This window comes from Ictalurus furcatus, chromosome 10, assembly GCF_023375685.1.
Source record: "Ictalurus furcatus strain D&B chromosome 10, Billie_1.0, whole genome shotgun sequence".
NCBI lineage: Eukaryota > Metazoa > Chordata > Actinopteri > Siluriformes > Ictaluridae > Ictalurus > Ictalurus furcatus.
The window spans coordinates 25,039,747-25,057,333 of NC_071264.1; the positions used below are offsets into that span (position 1 = coordinate 25,039,747).

At 41.7% G+C, this 17,587-nt stretch overlaps 1 protein-coding gene across 6 annotated transcripts in view; it reads right to left on the reverse strand.

The window, feature by feature from the left end:
* The window catches only part of mical2a (microtubule associated monooxygenase, calponin and LIM domain containing 2a), a 55,913-nt gene that overhangs the window by 27,449 nt on the left and 10,877 nt on the right, over positions 1-17,587 (reverse strand). For all 6 annotated transcript variants that reach the window (XM_053635008.1, XM_053635006.1, XM_053635005.1 and 3 more), the window contains exons 2-5: positions 12,712-13,108; positions 3,695-3,902; positions 3,282-3,398; positions 605-706 (exon numbers count right to left, since the gene is read on the reverse strand). In XM_053635008.1, the coding sequence (XP_053490983.1) occupies positions 605-706; positions 3,282-3,398; positions 3,695-3,902; positions 12,712-12,972 (688 nt within the window). In that variant the 5' untranslated portion in view covers positions 12,973-13,108. The remainder of the gene's footprint in view (positions 1-604; positions 707-3,281; positions 3,399-3,694; positions 3,903-12,711; positions 13,109-17,587) is intronic.

Below are 17,587 nucleotides of genomic sequence, written 5' to 3' on the forward strand. Positions count from 1 at the left end.
GCGCGTCATCCACTGAGCAACGGCCAGCCAGCCTCAGCCCACGGCGCTATTCAGGAACTGACTGTGAGCCGATGATTTCATATTATAACCAAATGTTTAGCAAAATCCTCTGACATCATGGGCTATTGTTTTACAGAGCAGGACTTGATTTTATGGCTTTGTAGCTGTCTTGGATGAAAGAATCCAGTTGAAATGGCAAGGGAGTGCAGCCAAGAGCAACAGCCAAGTTTCTCTCAGTCAGAGTCGTTCAAGCTCCACGGCTGATAAGGAGCCTGAGGCAGAGATGTCTAATGGGTTTTGTCTGAAGACTTTATTTTGTCCTGGAGTTCTGTGGCTTGTTTACACAAGGTGTCAACAAAAACAAGGCAAGGTGACATGCTATTTGTGTTTCCATGCTCCCGTATCATATTCAAAGTTGTTTTGGTTACCCCTGGAACATTTCCTCTGTATTTATAGAACAACGATAATTATAGCTACTTGGTTACTATGTAAACATGCAAGATCCCATGTGTGTGTTTACTGTAGTAGAGGTTAATATAAGCGGCTTCTAATGACTTGTATGGAGTTCTCTGTAGAAAACTAAATCGTTTCGACGCTAATATACCTTCGAGTGTGTTACGTCTCCCGTCAGCCCCAATCACAACATCGAAATCAAATTCAGCTACAGGGTGATCTGACGGCCGGATCTCCGCCTTCCAACCAGGCCCTGTAACGCAAAGGCATGCATGTGTGTTACACATCTTAAACACATCGCAGTTTAAAAATGTAGGTTAATGTAATCAACGTGTTCAATCATCATCATCATCACTTTTTTCTTATACAATACCAATTAAAAATAAGCCCAAATTTTTTAAAAAATAAACCAAAACATTAAACCCAGTAGAGACCAAATAACTGAAATAAGTGCTTATTGCATTGTACTGCAATGTATCATTACTGACACATGCTCATACCCATATCTACTTCCAATTTGCACAGTTATGGTCTAATTCACCATCTAAAACATCCCAACGACTGCATTTAATCATCGTTTATCGCAAACACAAAGGAAAGAAACTGTGCTCAAATTTCATGTTATCAACTCCGAATATGTTTATGAGCAGTGAGGAAAACTCGATACGTATCAAGCCGATAAAGCAACGTGGTGAAGTTTTCTTGGCGCTGTCCAACAGACTCTTGGCTCTCTCAAACCCCAACAGAATATGAGGGAATGAGAAAAATAGATATCGACCAAAGGTTACGTGATCTGCGTGACTTCTCAAGACCATGGTACAAGGCCACAGCAGCTAAAGCTCTTAATTTAGCAAGGCCTCTTGTTTTCATTAGCTGACTCATGTCCCTGATGAATAGACAGAAGCGTGGTCTAATCAACAGTCTCTGAGCAACACGACTCCATAAAAGATCAGCTTCAAATCTCACGAAAGCATTACTTCATCGAAAAGCATGCTGTTTCTAATTACGCCGTTGAGCTCATTATTATCCATCAATAACGTAATGAGCTATCGTTCCCATTAAACGGAACAAAACTGTGCACTGACCCAGGAGATGTTCTGCAGCTATCATCTAATAATAAACTGGGAGGAGACCACTGGATAAAAACGGAGACGTTTTCCACAGGCTTTAAAAATGACATTAACAGCCGCTGTTGGTCGGGTTGCCGTGGTGACGGTTATGGCAGAGTTTAAGAGAAGCAGGAAGCCTTGTATTTTGCCTTAGCATTGTCTGGTGAGACGGAGGTGCGGGACTAATGGAAAACTGACCACTGTGTGATCCGGTAAACGTAGTGCACGGCTCTGAGCCTTCCTGATTTGGCTCACCTGCTCTGGCGGCACCCAGGACCCGCCCTCGGATCTGTATTGCATCATCTGTGCTCGGTTCTGTTGTCGTCCCAGCCAGAATATTTATACTGTCGCATTTTACAAGTGCAAATCTAAGATACTTAAGATTTTAGTTTCTTATTTTGTACGTGACATCTTTGGGGTTTTTTTGTTTTGTTTTGTTTTGTTTTTGAAAGTCAGATTTGCCTGTACTAACCCTGACTGCTGATAATATTAGCATTTTTCTGCTGACCGTGTCACACTGCTCGGTTCAGCAAATTTGCTTCTTATTGGACCATGCGAGCCAATACACTACATTGCGGTGGGAAAAAAAATAGTGCTGATGTCAACATCACAGTTTTGTTTATTCTTTTACCCATAGCATTAATTTCTTTCTTTCTATTAAGCTGGTCTTCAAGGCCAATTCCCAAATGGCTTCCTGTTCACTTTATTTGTTCCCTACGTACATAGATGATAAAATAGAGGCACGGTGCACACTATCCAATACCCTACATGCATTGTATTCACTATTTGGCCAAAATTGTGTGGATATCTGACCATCACACCTGTATGTGCTTGTTGAACATCTAACTCCAAAACCATGAGTTATTATTATGAAGTTGGCCCCAGTTTTGCTGCTATAACTGCCTCCTCTCTTCTGGGAAGGCTTTCCAATAGATTTTGGAGCATGGCTGCCATAAGGGCAGTAGTGAGAAGGCTTGGCGCACGCACAGTCAGCGTTCCAATTCATTCCAAATGTGTTCAGTGGGGTTGAGGTCAGGGCTCTGTGCAGGCCATTCGAGTTAGTCCACTCCACCCTTAGTGAAACACGTCTTCTTTGAGCTGGCTTTGTGCACAGGGGCATTGTCATGCTGGAACAGGTTCGTGCCCCTCAGTTTCAGTGTATGGAAATTGTAATGCTACGACATACAAAGACATTCTATACAATTGTGTGCTTCCAACTTTGAGGCAACAGTTTACAAAATATGGGTGTGATAGCCAGGTGTCCACAAACGTTTGTTCATATACATAGTATTTGTATAATTCTGGGATTTTAGTTGTTCGGATCTGCTATGGTTTTAACAGTGAATCTTGGATAAGCCTCTAATAAACCTCTGCATCCAGATCCTACTGTCTGTGTCAGCTATGTTACATGGAAAAGAGAAGAGAAATAAATCAAATTAGCATCAGTGTGGTAATTCTTGTAAATTTACCTCATCTATTATGTGTTATGTATTATTATGATATTACTATCATCTGTTATTTAGAAAATGGGCAAAAAATAGAAATGGCAGATCCCGAGATTAATTAAAGCAGAAGAACAGAAAAACAAGGTCGATAGATTAGCTGTTGAACGTCTTCTCTATACAATCAGAGGCCCTTTGAAGTGCTGATGGTGTTTAACCAGTTGGACAGGACAGAGGTGCGTCGGGTTTCGTTGTGGTCAAGCAGGGACGAACTCACCCTCGTTTTCCTGGTCTTCTGGAGGCTCCAAAAGCTTTACAAACTCCACGTTGATGTGGAACTCGACCCCTAGAAGCAGAGCGATCTTCAGGAGCATGAGCTGGAGCTGTTGAATACCTGGCGAACACAGTCAGCACAAGAACTCTTTACTAGTTGTTGTAATCATACCCGAAAGCCTGGATTAAGCCTTCGTCTTTAACTTCTGCATTAACAGATCAGAAAGCCTTGATAAAATGATTGCTAAAGCAAGCACAGACGAGGAAGGGCTTGCAACAAAAGCAAAGACAGAACTGAGGGGAGTTACTTCCTCATAAAAACATGAACTTCGTTTGCACTAGGAAAATAGCATATATTATCTACACATGTCTGAATAGCTATGGGTTCTGTATACAGAGAGATGACTCAATACTCACTGATGTGGTCAATGGCGCCTGCACAGAACTTGCCGTAAAACTTCTTTGCCCCGAGGCCTCTGAGGTCATGGATGGTGAAGGGCCAAAGGTGCAGAACATTGTTCCTGGAGAATGTGTCTCTCTTCTCGATCACCACTACTTTGGCACCAAGAAAGGCCAGCTCTATGGCAGTACGCAGGCCACAGGGTCCTCCTCCGATTATCAAGCACTGCAAATATTAACAGCAGATTAACACTAAAGAAAGGGATGGGCAAAGGTGGAATAATATAATAATGCAGCTAAAAAGTAATGTACAAGCCACAATATAGAGATTAAAGACAATGGATATAAAGAAAAAATAGCATGAATTTTTTTATTTTTTTTTGCTTTCACAGAATTTCACTTAAGGAAGTATTTTAACTTTGTAAAGCTTTACATTGATTTATTCCATTACTCACTGTTACATCCATCCATCCATCCATCCATTTTCTATACTGCTTATTCTACTGGGTCACGGGGAACCTGGAGTATATCCCAGGGAGCATGGGGCACAAGGCGGGTTACACCCTGGACGGGGTGCCAATCCATCGGGGGACAGGGCACAATCACATACACATAAACACACCCATTCATACACGATGGATACTTTGGATATGCCAATCAGCCCACCATGCATGTCTTTGGTCTTTGTTAGGAAACCGGAGTGCCCGGAGGAAACCCCCGCAGCACGGGGAGAACATGCAAACTCCGCACACAAACCCCCAACCCTAACCACTAAGTGCACCCTACTCCCTGTTGTCAATCTATAAACGTACTGTACTGTATAAAGATATCAAATACCTGCTCTATAAAAAATATTAGGAATGATCATGTTTACTAAAGCACTACAAAGCGCAAGAGGCGCAAGTGTCATCATTTCCACATTCAATTCTAATTACAGCTTGTCATATCAAAGGCATGCGAGCTTGCTGTATCAGGGTCACAAGAATGCAGGAAGTCAGGTTTTCAGCTTACAGAGCGTGGCTGAGAAAGCCGGCTGTGGGATGACTTCATTCCCTAGGGTGCAGAGATAAAAGCCTGGAGGAGGTTAACGCAGATCTTCTCATCTTCTTACTAATCTAGCTCTGAATCACTCAACAGACCTGGTTTTTCCCCCCTGTCTAAACACAGATGCACTGTTTGACCCTGCTTCTGATTCAAACGTTCCTGTGATCCAGTGTGATTTTTTTTTTCTTACAGGGTTGTTAATTTCCTGCCCTCCCATCACAGCCCACCCATTTTGGCAAGCGTTACTACGCTTGACTGACCCCAAGCCGCAGAGCTGCGGCTGCAGTGAGGACTATCAGCATGTTTGAACAGACGGACGTATTTCCTCTCAGATGTGTGTGAACCCCGATGACAGGAGAGATTCCCAGAAACAATCGCTGGGATCAATATTGTGTTATTCAGGCTTCGGTTCCTGTGGACCTTGTGCTTGGGTAGATGTTCACTCAGATCTGTCCACTCTCCACAGGGGAATTTATGTTTCTGGAGTCTGGATCACATCAAAAAGCCTGCTAAGTTCAGACTGACCAATAAAAAAAACAGTGAGAAATGAGGTAAAGGAAGACCAGAGCAGTGAGTCTGTCTTTGTTCCAGTCCGTGGCGTGGCGAAAGCTGGGACGTGTTATCACCAGCAGAGACCAGGCCAAGCATGCATTCTTTTACATGGCTGCACCCTGGAGAAACACGTGTAAACACCAATCTTCTGTCTAATCCATCACTGCTTGAAACGTCGTACTTCATTTTCATCAAGACAGCTATTTTTTCTGCCCACTTCTCAGCCAGTTATGATGAGCTGGATCTGCTGTACAATTCAATTACACTACAGTTCACTTAACAATGTGATATCATCAGGGATGGACAAATCAGTAGACCGGGACACAAAGATTACATATCCAGACTTTTTTTTTCCTTCATATTTGCCCTGGGGACAAGCAGACTCATTAGGCTAGCAGGCCCTCGTCTCTTGTTCGAAAACCTACTCGCTATTGACATTTTCAACGCATACTTTTTTTATCCGGTATGTATATTTAAACAAATTGCATTTTGCATGTTGCGACACACTACTATCAAAACTGGAACCACTCGCTCTTAATACCACTGCTGGACTGACCAAACTGAGCAAAATAAACATTTTCACATATTAAAACACAACACACAGGCATCTCTTGGTTAGGTATTACGAGGAAAAATAAAGAAACTATGCAGACTGGAATAATATCTTTTTTAAACACCACGGAGAGAACGGTGGCTTAGTGGTTCACATGCTTGTCTCGCACCTCCGGAGTTGGGTTTGACTCCCACGTCTGCGTGTTGTGTGTGCGGAGCTTGCATGTTCTCCCCGTGCTTCGGGGGTTTCCTCCGGTTTCCTCCTGCAGTCCAAAGACATGCGTTGTAGGCTGATTTCCAAATCAGCCTACAATGTAGGCAGTGTGGCACTGTAGGCATTTCCAAATCCGCAGTGTGTGAATGTGTGTGCGATTGTGCACTGCGACTGGTTGGCATCCCGTCCAGGATGTCCACCACCTTGTGCCTCGAGTTCCCTGGTATAGTCTCCAGGTTCCTCCGTGACTCTGTGTAGTATAAGCAGTATGGAAAATGGATGGATGGATGGATGGACGGATAAACACCATAGCCTATAGCAAAACACTTGGCAATGACTTGCTGGCTTTTCGTTGAGGATGCAAACTCAACTGTGCAACTTCAGACACTTTCTTAGAAAAGGATAGTTACTGTGGCTGAGGCAGGAATACGGCAGTGTAACACACTCGAAGGAATGCACAATCTGCCCTCTTCCACATACAAGACCTAACAGACGCCCATGATTGACTAGTGTTGTTGTGATTGACAAGGTAGAGAGAGAGAGAGAGAGAGAGGGGGAGAGAGAGAGAATGGCATCCTTCTCCCACTCGAGAGCAAAGATGACTAGAAATTATTTAGGTGTGAGCGAACCTTTAGAGAGAAGCCACAGAGCAGAAACAATGCTTCTCTTTTCAACGCTGTCTGTAAGAACTGGTTGTCAGAAAAGATGCTATCATAGCAACAGATTCCTGTGTTTTGGCTCATCCTGAACTGGGTAAGACAGAAGAGGTGTGGTATTTCCTTTGAAATCAGTGCAGATCTGTTTCCTGTCTGATATGTACAGATCTCATCCTGGTTTAAGCCTTTCTCATGCACTGAGATATAAGGTGTGAGGATGCATGAGTTGAGTGAGAAACCCTCCTCTAGTGACCCATAAAGAAAAAAAAGAGGACACTGGGATCAACATCATCATCATCAGAGGGTCTGTGATTTATTCAGCTTTCCCTTGGAGATCCAAAAATTCCAGGATAGCATCAATGTAGCACTATGGTACCACAGTCCAGCCAAATATCTCTTATCACATGGAAAAGTCTGCAGAACAGGAAGTGGCATGCATGACCTGCCAGATGTGACTACTTCCTGACGAAAGCTGTGGTGCCCAGTTGGACACAGAGCCACTTCACACATAAGTAAGTAGGTTCAGGACAACTCCCTACAACACACACACACACACACACACACACACACACACACACACACAAATCGTAGCCTTTCAGTTATGTGATTTTTCTGTTGTGTTCACTACATTTGGGACCAAATTTCTGGCTTCGCTCCACAGTGTGAACTAGAGGTGAAATATTATTAGTCAGGAGAAATTGACATCTAGTGAGAGGAAAATGTCAGAGGAGAATGCCCAGACTATAGCTGACAGGAAGGCTAACTCAAATAACCACTCTTTACAACCGTGGTGAACAGAAAAGGGGAAAGCTGCTACTGTTGGGCCCTTGAGCAAAGCCTTTAACCCTCTCTACTCCAGGGGCGCTGTATCATGGCTGACCCTGTGCTCTGACCCCAGCTTCCTGACATGCTGGGGTATGCGAAGAAAAGAATTTCACTGTGCTGTAATGTATATGAGATCAATAAAGACTCATTATCTCTGTTCCAATACTTTTGGAGGGGGCTGTAGCAACAACAATGAAGGCTTCATACCATCAGGCCAAGGCACTCAATCAAGTGTGGCATATCACCAGCAGGGCAACAAGAGCACAAGCTGGCATTTCAGACGGACAGACGGACAGACGGACAGACAGACAGACAGACATTTGGCCCTGCACTGGAATTATTGAAGCACAGAGACCACAAAATGGAGGACGTCTGTACGAGCCAGCAGAAGATCTCAGCGGAAAGAATGCCAACGTTTCTGAGACGAGGTGAAACTGTGCCGTTGAAGCCGGTGGTTATGTGGTCCATATCCACACACTGAGCAGACCATAATTTAAAAAAAAAAAAGTGAAGTAATGTCTCACAAAGTCGTGGCTGTCAGCACATCCAAAATATGGCCATTTTACACTTACAGAAATAGAAATAATGTGGAAAATTGGGATTCGACTTTTTTTTTCGAATACTGACAGACACGTCTGGGTCAAATGTTACATTTCAAACTGCCAACCAGTCCAAATATTTTCCACCAATTTTGGTGCCATCAATAGCATTTAAAAAAAAAAAGTGAGGAAACATTTCTGCTTTTCAGCTGCTTATGAGTATAAAAGGCAATGCAGGATCAAAACTGATGTTATTTATAATCCCTATAATCCCTACCCACATCCCCAAATCCCCAATTTTGCCATGCTGGCTATTTGTAGTGCGTGCGCAAGCTGCAGAATAAAGCATCTGATTGGCAGTCATAGCAACAGTAACGATGGCAACAAACAATAGAAAAATAACAAGCATTCGGTCATGCTGGGAAGGTTGATAACATGAGCATGACCTCATATCCTGGGCAGATTGAGATCTGGCACAGCATGTGGAGTCTGAGTGAGGAGAGACATCACGACAGTATGTGAAAACGCACCTTTCCAGTTCACAGACAGCAGTCACGTCACGCACGTCTTACAACAACACGTCATGGTGAAGCGAGGGAGACAGATGTGCCGCACCGTGCGTCATCACGTGCCGATGTCGACTCTCAATCTCACATCACTCACTCTTTTCTTCTTCTGACATGTACAGTGTATCTACAGTTTCTAGATGGTGGGCTTCCTCTCTTCCTTTCTTTCTTTCTTTCACCTCCTTTTCTCTTTTTTCTTACTTTCTTCTACCCATCACTTTCTTCATTTTTTTGGATTCTTCATTCTTTCTATTTCCCTTCCGCTCTGCTTTTTAGTGTATTTTCTATACCTTGTTTTTTTTTTGTTTTAATTTTCTTTCTTTCTTTCTTTTTCTTTCTTTCCTTTTCTTTCTTTCCTTTTCTTTCTTCAGTCCTTCCTTTCTTTTTTGTTTGTTTGTTTCATTCTTTCCATTTCCCTTTCACTTTAGCTTTTTAGTATATTTTCTACACCTTGTTTTTTGTTTTAATTTTCTTTCTTTCTTTCTTTCTATTTCTTTCTTTCCTTTTCTTTCTTTCCTTTTCTTTCTTCAGTCCTTCCTTTCTTTTTTTTTTGCTTCAATCTTTCCATTTCCCTTTCACTTTAGCTTTTTAGTATACTTTCTACACCTTGTTTTTTTGTTTTAATTTTCTTTCCTTTTCTTTCTTTCCTTTCTTTAGTCCTTCCTTTCTTTTTTGTTTGTTTGTTTCATTCTTTCCATTTCCCTTTCACTTTAGCTTTTCAGTATATTTTCTATACTTTCTTTCTTTCTTTCTTCAGTCCTTCCTTTCTTTTTTGTTTCATTCTTTCCAATTCCCTTTCACTCTACCTTCTCAATACATGTGATGTACTTTCTTTCGTTGAACCCATTACTTTCTCTCTTTTTTGATTGGTTGTTCCTTTCATTCTTTCCATTTCTTTTTCACTCTAATTTTCCCACTATACTTTTTTCTTCTTTCTTTCTCTTTCCATCATTTCCCTTTCCACTTTTTTTTATGTACTTTCTTTCATACATTTTCCTATACATTCCTATACATTGTGTTGTCTTTTTTTGTGTTAATTTTCTTTCTTTCTTCTTTCTTTCTTTCATTTAACAGTAAAATGCAAAACGTTATAATTTGTTAGATGGTCAGATCTCTCTTTCTTTCTGTTTCCTTTTCACTTGGTATATTTTTATTTGTATATTTTTCTTTTTACTGAAAATGGCCATTTAATAAACATTTCAAATAAATTTTTTCAGTTTTTGAAAATATAATACGCAAGATCAATTCTACAAAAATCCAACTCGTAATAATTAAAGAATCCAGTACTTGGTCTTCAGATCAGATTTCAGGTCTTGGATTTGGCCAGGAACGGAATTTCTGCCGTATGTAGGAGATCATGGCGTGAGGCTGAACTCTGTTTCTCTTACTTAAAACTAGAGTTACCTGTAGTACATACATGTTCCGCTATTTGCGATTCTGCTTCTAGAGCCTGTGTATTGTCTTGGCTTTGATAGCACGTAAACATCTGAACACTTCTGAAGGAAACGTGTAACATCCCCTCTGGTGAGTTCCTCTATCCGTGTCCGCAGCAGTATTCAGTTTCAGTGAGTTTTACATGTGAAGACTAGAGAAATGTCAGAATCGTATATCTCTACCGTAATTTCAACCCCACTTCCTGCTTGTTGCTATGTAAATACTGATACTGATTCATAATACAGTCACAGCACATCTGGTGTGTTTGTGCCAAAGTGTCATTAAAGTATGCTGCGCTGCGCCTCATCAAAGTGAGAAAGGCTTGAAAAAGAAGCATTGTGTATAATTAGTGGCGTTTTAGGAATGTGAGGTAAATTATAACCTCTAACGCATGGCATAATTGATCTCATTCACATCAACAAAGTCACTGGGGCATTTACAGCTGCTGTCAAATGAGACTTGTTAAATTCTAGGCATGAAACGTTTCATACACGTTAATAAGAGTCTGGGCGCTGAGCCATTCAGGACCTTATTGTTCTGGAGACTTATAACGAAGCAGTCTGCAGTCACACCACCTCAAATCATCTTATCTGCTGAGTGAAGCTGTCTGCACGTGTGTGTGTGTGTGTGTGTGTGTGAGTGTGTGTGTACCAGTGGCCAAGCCCTTTTCCCAATGTCCCTTTTTTCCACTTTGCTAATGCGTAAGTAATATTCTCTATGTTGTGCTAAATGACACCAAGAGACACTCGAACACTGAGCACTTTCACACAGCTTCAGCTTTTCAATATTCCGACTAAACATTTTCAGATTTCACTCCATTTCCTTTCTTTCTCCATTTTACTCTCATCTTTTTCTTACATTACTACACTATTATATTTTTGCTTCTTTCTTTCTTTCTTCATTTCTTTCTTTCTGTTTCCTTCTTTCTTTATGCCTCTCTTTCTATCTTTCTTCATTTCTTTCTCTTTCTTTCAGTTTCCTTCTTTCTTTATGCCTTTCTTTCTATCTTTCTTCATTTCTTTCTCTTTCTTTCAGTTTCCTTCTTTCTTTATGCCTTTCTTTCTATCTTTCTTCATTTCTTTCTCTTTCTTTCTGTTTCCTTCTTTCTTTATGCCTTTCTTTCTATCTTTCTTCATTTCTTTCTTTCTGTTTCCTTCTTTATTTATGCCTTTCTTTCTATCTTTCTTCATTTCTTTCTTTTTCTTTCTTCCTGTTTCCTTCTTTCTTCATGCCTTTCTTTCTTTCTATATTTCTTTCTTCACTTCTTTCTTTCTGTTTCCTTCTTTCTTAATGCCATTCTTTCTTTCCATCTTTCTATTTTTCTTCATTGCTTTCTCTTTCTTTCTTTCTGTTTCCTTCTTTCTTTATGCCTTTCTTTCTATCTTTCTTCATTTCTTTCTCTTTCTTTCTGTTTCCTTCTTTCTTTATGCCTTTCTTTCTATCTTTCTTCATTTCTTTCTCTTTCTTTCTGTTTCCTTCTTTCTTTATGCCTTTCTTTCTATCTTTCTTCATTTCTTTCTCTTTCTTTCTGTTTCCTTCTTTCTTTGTGCCTTTCTTTCTATCTTTCTTCATTTCTTTCTCTTTCTTCCTGTTTCCTTCTTTCTTCATGCCTTTCTTTCTTTCTATATTTCTTTCTTCATTTCTTTCTCTTTCTTTTTGTTTCCTTCTTTCTTTATGCCTTTCTTTCTGTCTTTCTTCATTTCTTTCTTTTTCTTGCTTTCTTTCTGTTTCCTTCTTTCTTCATGCCTTTCTTTCTTTCTATATTTCTTTCTTCATTTCTTTCTTTCTGTTTCCTTCTTTCTTAATGCCATTCTTTCTTTCCATCTTTCTATTTATCTTCATTTCTTTCTCTTTCTTTCTGTTTCCTTCTTTCTTTATGCCTTTCTTTCTTTCTTTCTTTCTTCATCTCTTTCTTTTTCTTTCTTTCTGTTTCCTTCTTTCTTCATGCCTTTCTTTCTTTCTTCATTTCTTTCTTACTATCTGTCTTTCTTCATTTCCTTCTCTTTATTGATTTCTTGTTCTTTCTTTCTGTCTGTTTCCTTCTTCATTTCTTTCTTACTATCTTTCTTTATTCGTTTATTTTTCTTCATTTCTTTCTTTCTTTCAGTTTCTTTCTTTCCTCATTTCTTTCTTAACATTTAACTGTACTTTTTTTTAGAACATTTCTACACTTTGATTATTTGTTTTCTTTCTTTCTTTCTCTCTTCGTTTCATTTTTTCTCTTTCTTTTTGTCTCCATTTCCCTTTTAACATTTCTGTGTTTGTTCCTTTCAAACAATTTCTTACCTTTCTGTTTAGTTCTTCCTTTCTTTCTTTCACTCTACTTATTTCTTACATTTTCTTCACTTATTTCTTTCTTTTTCCACGCGTTGAGATGATTGAGGGGGAAAAGTACTTTAACAGAAATCATTTTTTACGAAAATGCCTCTCTCAATCCACCTTTTCTTTTGTGTCGTGAGTTGTCCAGCAGCCTTTATAAGGGAGCAGACATCCTGAGTACTCAGGTCAGGGTCATGTGCACTTTTACTGAGAAAGACTGTCTGCTAATCTTCACTCACACTTACTAAAGTTCCCCAAGTCCTGAGGTTTAATGTTCCTATGATGTACAGCACTCACTGTGAGTAAGGTACAGACCTGCTCTCAGCACACTTACCTTTGTGCCTACACAGGCTTTGCCTTTCTTGTACTCCTTGTGACTGGCTCGCTTGTCCAGTTTGCTCCACAGCGCTTTGGCCTTCCAGCAGGTCAGTCTGCTCTTCAGGTTGCTGTAGAAGGACTCATGCTCCAGAGGATCCAGCTCCAGGTATGTGCACATGATGTTAAAGGCCTGCAGGGTGGACTTACAGGTGGACGTCTGGACGAAGGTCTCAAACATCCTCCCTGCCCGGCCCTTCTCATCGTCCATCTCTCCCATCCTTCCCTCTGTGCGAGTGAAGACACTGGCTCGCTGATCTCTCTCGCCCTCTCTTTCTGTCTGTCAGGTGCTGCTCTTCTTCTGCTCTCTTGGGGGAGAGCTCGGGCTAAACCCTGGATCCGTAGCCCTGGGCTATCTGAGGAGAGCAGAAATCATGATTAATATGTTTTCACTCTGTATTTTAGACAACAATGGTTGGGTTTTCCATCCATCCATCCATCCATATTTTGTACCGCTTATCCTACACAGGGTCATGGGGATCCTGGAGCATATCCCAGGGGACTCAGGGAACAAGGTGGCAGACACCCTGGATGGGGTGCCAACACATTGTAGGGCACAATCACAAGGCACACACTCACACACCCATTCATACACTACGGACAGTTTGGAAATGCCAATCAGCCTACAACCTATGTCTTTGGACTGGGGGAGGAAACCAGAGTACCCAGAGGAATCCCCCAAAGCACAGGGAGAACATACAAACTCCACGAACAAAGGGCGGGAACAGGAATTGAACCCCCAACCCTGGAGGTGCGAGGCAAAGGTGTTAACCACGGTAAGATGTAAGAAAAAGGAAGAGAAAATGAAATGACTGGTACAAAAATAGAATTTAACCTTCAGTTAGTGAACATGATGACATTATTATACTATAATTCAGTCGATATGATATTGTCGTCTTGCTCATCCCTGGAAAACCCCAACAACCAGCCATCCACTTATCATACACAGGGTCACGGGGGAGCCTGAAGCCTATCCCAGGGAACTCAGGGCACGAGGGAGGGGACACTCTGGACAGGGTGCCAACCCACCATAGCGCACAATCACACACACATTCCAGACAATTTAGAAATGCCATTTAGCCTACAACACATGTCTTTGGACTGGCAGAGGAAGCCAGAGTACCCGGAGGAAACCCCTGAAGGACAGAGAGAACATGTAAACTCTAAAGGCAGGATTCGAACCCCCAACCCCAGAGGAGCGAGGCAAACATGCTAACCACTAGGCCACCATGCCTCCCTAAAGAAGCTTTCATTTAAATACCTTTTTTAAATCTTTAGTAAAAACGAACGATCCATCGATATCAAAGCTGGTACTGGTAATGCTCCGGTACCAACATCTGATACTATGCGATGCTTAAGTAACGAAACAACAATGATCTGGATTTACTTCGCAATTAATACAACCAAAGCAAAGCAGCCTGCAAACTGTGCTCGGTGAAAATATAAAGAGTAGGAACTACAGCGACTTCTTACAATAGAAGTAAAACAACTTAAACATCAAACTCAGCATGAGGAGTTCATCGCTAAGTGAGAAACAATGTGGGGTATGGGGAAAATGAGATCTCAGTCACTTTGGCAAGTGTGGCATAGTCGTTAGTGCCAGACGAGCTGATCTGACTAGTTCAGAACCTGCTGATTTCCTGGAATTTTCACACACAACGGTGTCCAGAGTGAGCAGCAGTTCTGAAAGATGAAATACGGTTACAGTGGGTGCAGGCTCACCAAAAATGGACAGCTGAATCGGTAATTTGCAGCAACGTTGTAGGTCAGAATTTGGTGCCCATTGTAGGAACCCACGTATGAACAGTTCAGGCTGGTGGTGGTGGTGTCATGGTGTGGGGAATGTTATTTGGCACACACTGGGCCCCTGGCAATCGAGCATCCTTTATCAGAACCATGTCACAGCCTCTTCGAGCACTGTTGCTGACAATTTTCTCACAATTTGTCCCATCTAATAATGGCTAATTCCAGCATGATAACCCGTCATATCACAAAAACCATCTCAGACTGGTTCCATGAACACGTGCTCAGTGGACTTCAGTGGCCTCGTCAGACACCAGTTCGGAGTCCACTAGAGCACCTTTGGAATGTGGGAGTAGGGGAGATTTGCAAATTTGCGAAATGTTTGGGTCCATGTCAGCGTCTGACGATTAGTCTCTAGTAAACAGTACTATCAGACGTGCAGGGTCCATCAATTTAGTCTTCATTGCACTGTTGGAGATAACACCTGATATAAGAGAGAGAGAGAGTGAGAGAGAGAGAGAGAGAGAGCGTGAGAGCGAGAGAGACTGCGTGAGAGAGTGTGAGAGAGAGAGAGACCGTGTGTGAGAGAGAGAGCGTGAGAGAGAGAGAGCGTGAGAGAGAGAGAGACTGTGAGAGAGAGAGAGAGAGAGAGAGAGAGAGAGAGTGAGGGAGAGAGTATGAGTGAGATTGAGAGAGAGAGAGCGAGAGAGAAAGAGACTCCTCATTGTGCCGAACTTGCAGAAAAATACCGTTTGTCTTGTGGTTTGTATAAGAACAGGACAGGGCGCTTTTTTTTTTTTGGACACACAGGGACATCTCAGTTCTGTGCTAACACGCCCTTCCAATGTGTATTTTTAGTTCAGCCTCTTCTTGGATTTCAAAGCCTCTCCACTTCCCAAAGATAACACACACACACACACACACACACACACACACACACACACACGCACACTAAGGAGAGATGACAAGGTATGAAATAGTGCAGGTTGATGAATGGAGTGTTTGAAGAGACGGGGTTGAATCAGGAGTAACTGAGCAGATGATGAGAGAGCGTTAGGGTTAGAGGGACACCGTCGGCGTAATCATGGAAAGCAGCGCTGTGATTCGGGATCGTGACCGAACTTCACCTCACAAACCACAAAACTCTCACATAACACCAGTCTGAATATCAGAAAGGGAATTAGACTCTGATCTACACGCATTACATTAGATCTGGAGAATTCCTGGAGAGCGAGCTGTGCGGCTGTGCGCGCTACACATTCTCTCTGTGCTGCGTCTCAGCAAATACACTGTGGAAAAGGCTTGGGTGTACACACAATAGGCTTGTAGATCACTGGAACACACACACACACACATACATCACGCACACACATACATCACGCACACACACATACACATACGCAAACACACACATGCACACACACAAACACACACATACACATTAACTCTTTCAAACTTTTATAGGTGGTCGCTTCTGCCTCATACTTTCTTTCTTTCTTTTTCATTTTCTCTCCTTTACTTCTGTTTCCTTCTTTCTGTCCTTCTTTCTTTCGTGCTATCATTTGCTTCTTTACCTGTTCTTCCATTTTCTTCACTTTTCTTATTCCCTTCCATCCTCCACCCCTTTCTTTCTTTCTTTCTTTCTTTCTTTCCATTTGCTTCTTTACCTGTTCTTCCATTTTCTTCACTTTTCTTCTTATTCCCTTCCATCCTCCACCCCTTTCTTTCTTTCTTTCTTTCTTTCTTTCCATTTGCTTCTTTACCTGTTCTTCCATTTTCTTCACTTTTCTTCTTATTCCCTTCCATCCTCCACCCCTTTCTTTCTTTCTTTCTTTCCATTTGCTTCTTTACTTTTCTTAAATTTATCTTTTTCCTTCCCTTACACTCTCCCTCCCTCCCACCCTCCCTTTCTTTCTCTTTCTTTCCATTTTTCCTCACTTTTCTTTTTATTCCCTTCCATCCTCCACCCCGTTCTTTCTTTCCATTTGCGTCTTCACCTTTTTTTCTTCTTTTCTTCCTTTAGCTTCCCTTCCACTCTCCCTCCATCCCTCCCTCCCTCACTTACTTTTGTTCTTTCCTTCCATTTGGCTTCTTTACATTTTTTCTTACATTTTCCGAATTTTTCTTCTTTTTTCTTTCCCTCCATTTCTTTCTTTCTATTTTCTCGGCATTACTTTTGTTCTCGTACATTTTTCTACACTTTGTTTCTTTCTTCTTCCTTGTTGTCTTTCTTTCCAATTTGTCAGAAACATAACAGAAACGAATACAAATCAATATACACTATATGAAATAATGCAAAAGTACTAAACTAATAATCATTTAAAAACCCAGTCTTTGGTCTTCAGTTCTGGTTTGAGGTATAGGTTTTGTCCAGGATTTGTTTTTATTCTGGAGCTGACGCAGTGAGGCTGCTCTCCGTTTGTGTTAGGGTCACATTGTTACACACTCCTGCTCATAGAGCCTGTGTATTGTCTTGACTATGACACCATTTTATCTCATCTTCAGTCCTGTAAATATGTTAACACCTCTGAAGTAAACATGAAGTGTAATATCCCCGGTGGCCGTTTCCTCTGTTTGCGGCTGCAGCAGTATTTAGGCTTTCTGACTGGAGTTTCTGCTCGTGCTGTTTTGCAGCCGGTGGCGCCTGAGGAGGAGACGTGTCAGCTCGTGTGGCTTGGGTGTTAAATGAACTCCCCTGAGGTAACGACAGGCGAGCTACTGCTCTTACGGTCCGCATTCCAGCACGCCTGCGTCTGACATCGACACACACCCTACCCTTGCTCTGACTGGCTGTGCTTTAGAGGCCCTGCCCCTCGGATCTGGTTCCATCGTTAGGCACTTTAGCAGCGTGCTGGTGTTTGCACTGATAACTCAGGAAGGTCACGGTCGGTTAAATTAGCCGATTTTGCACACTGATCACTATTCTGATCATATTTACACTCTTGAAAGATTCTATTCTCGTTCGGTGTCCTTCAGTGCATCTAATTTTATAAACAGCTCTCCCGTTCCAGCATTCGAATTTGATTGAACAGACATTAGTGCTTAAAGCACCACAGACCAGAGGTGTAGGTGTACAGTAGGTATACAGCAGG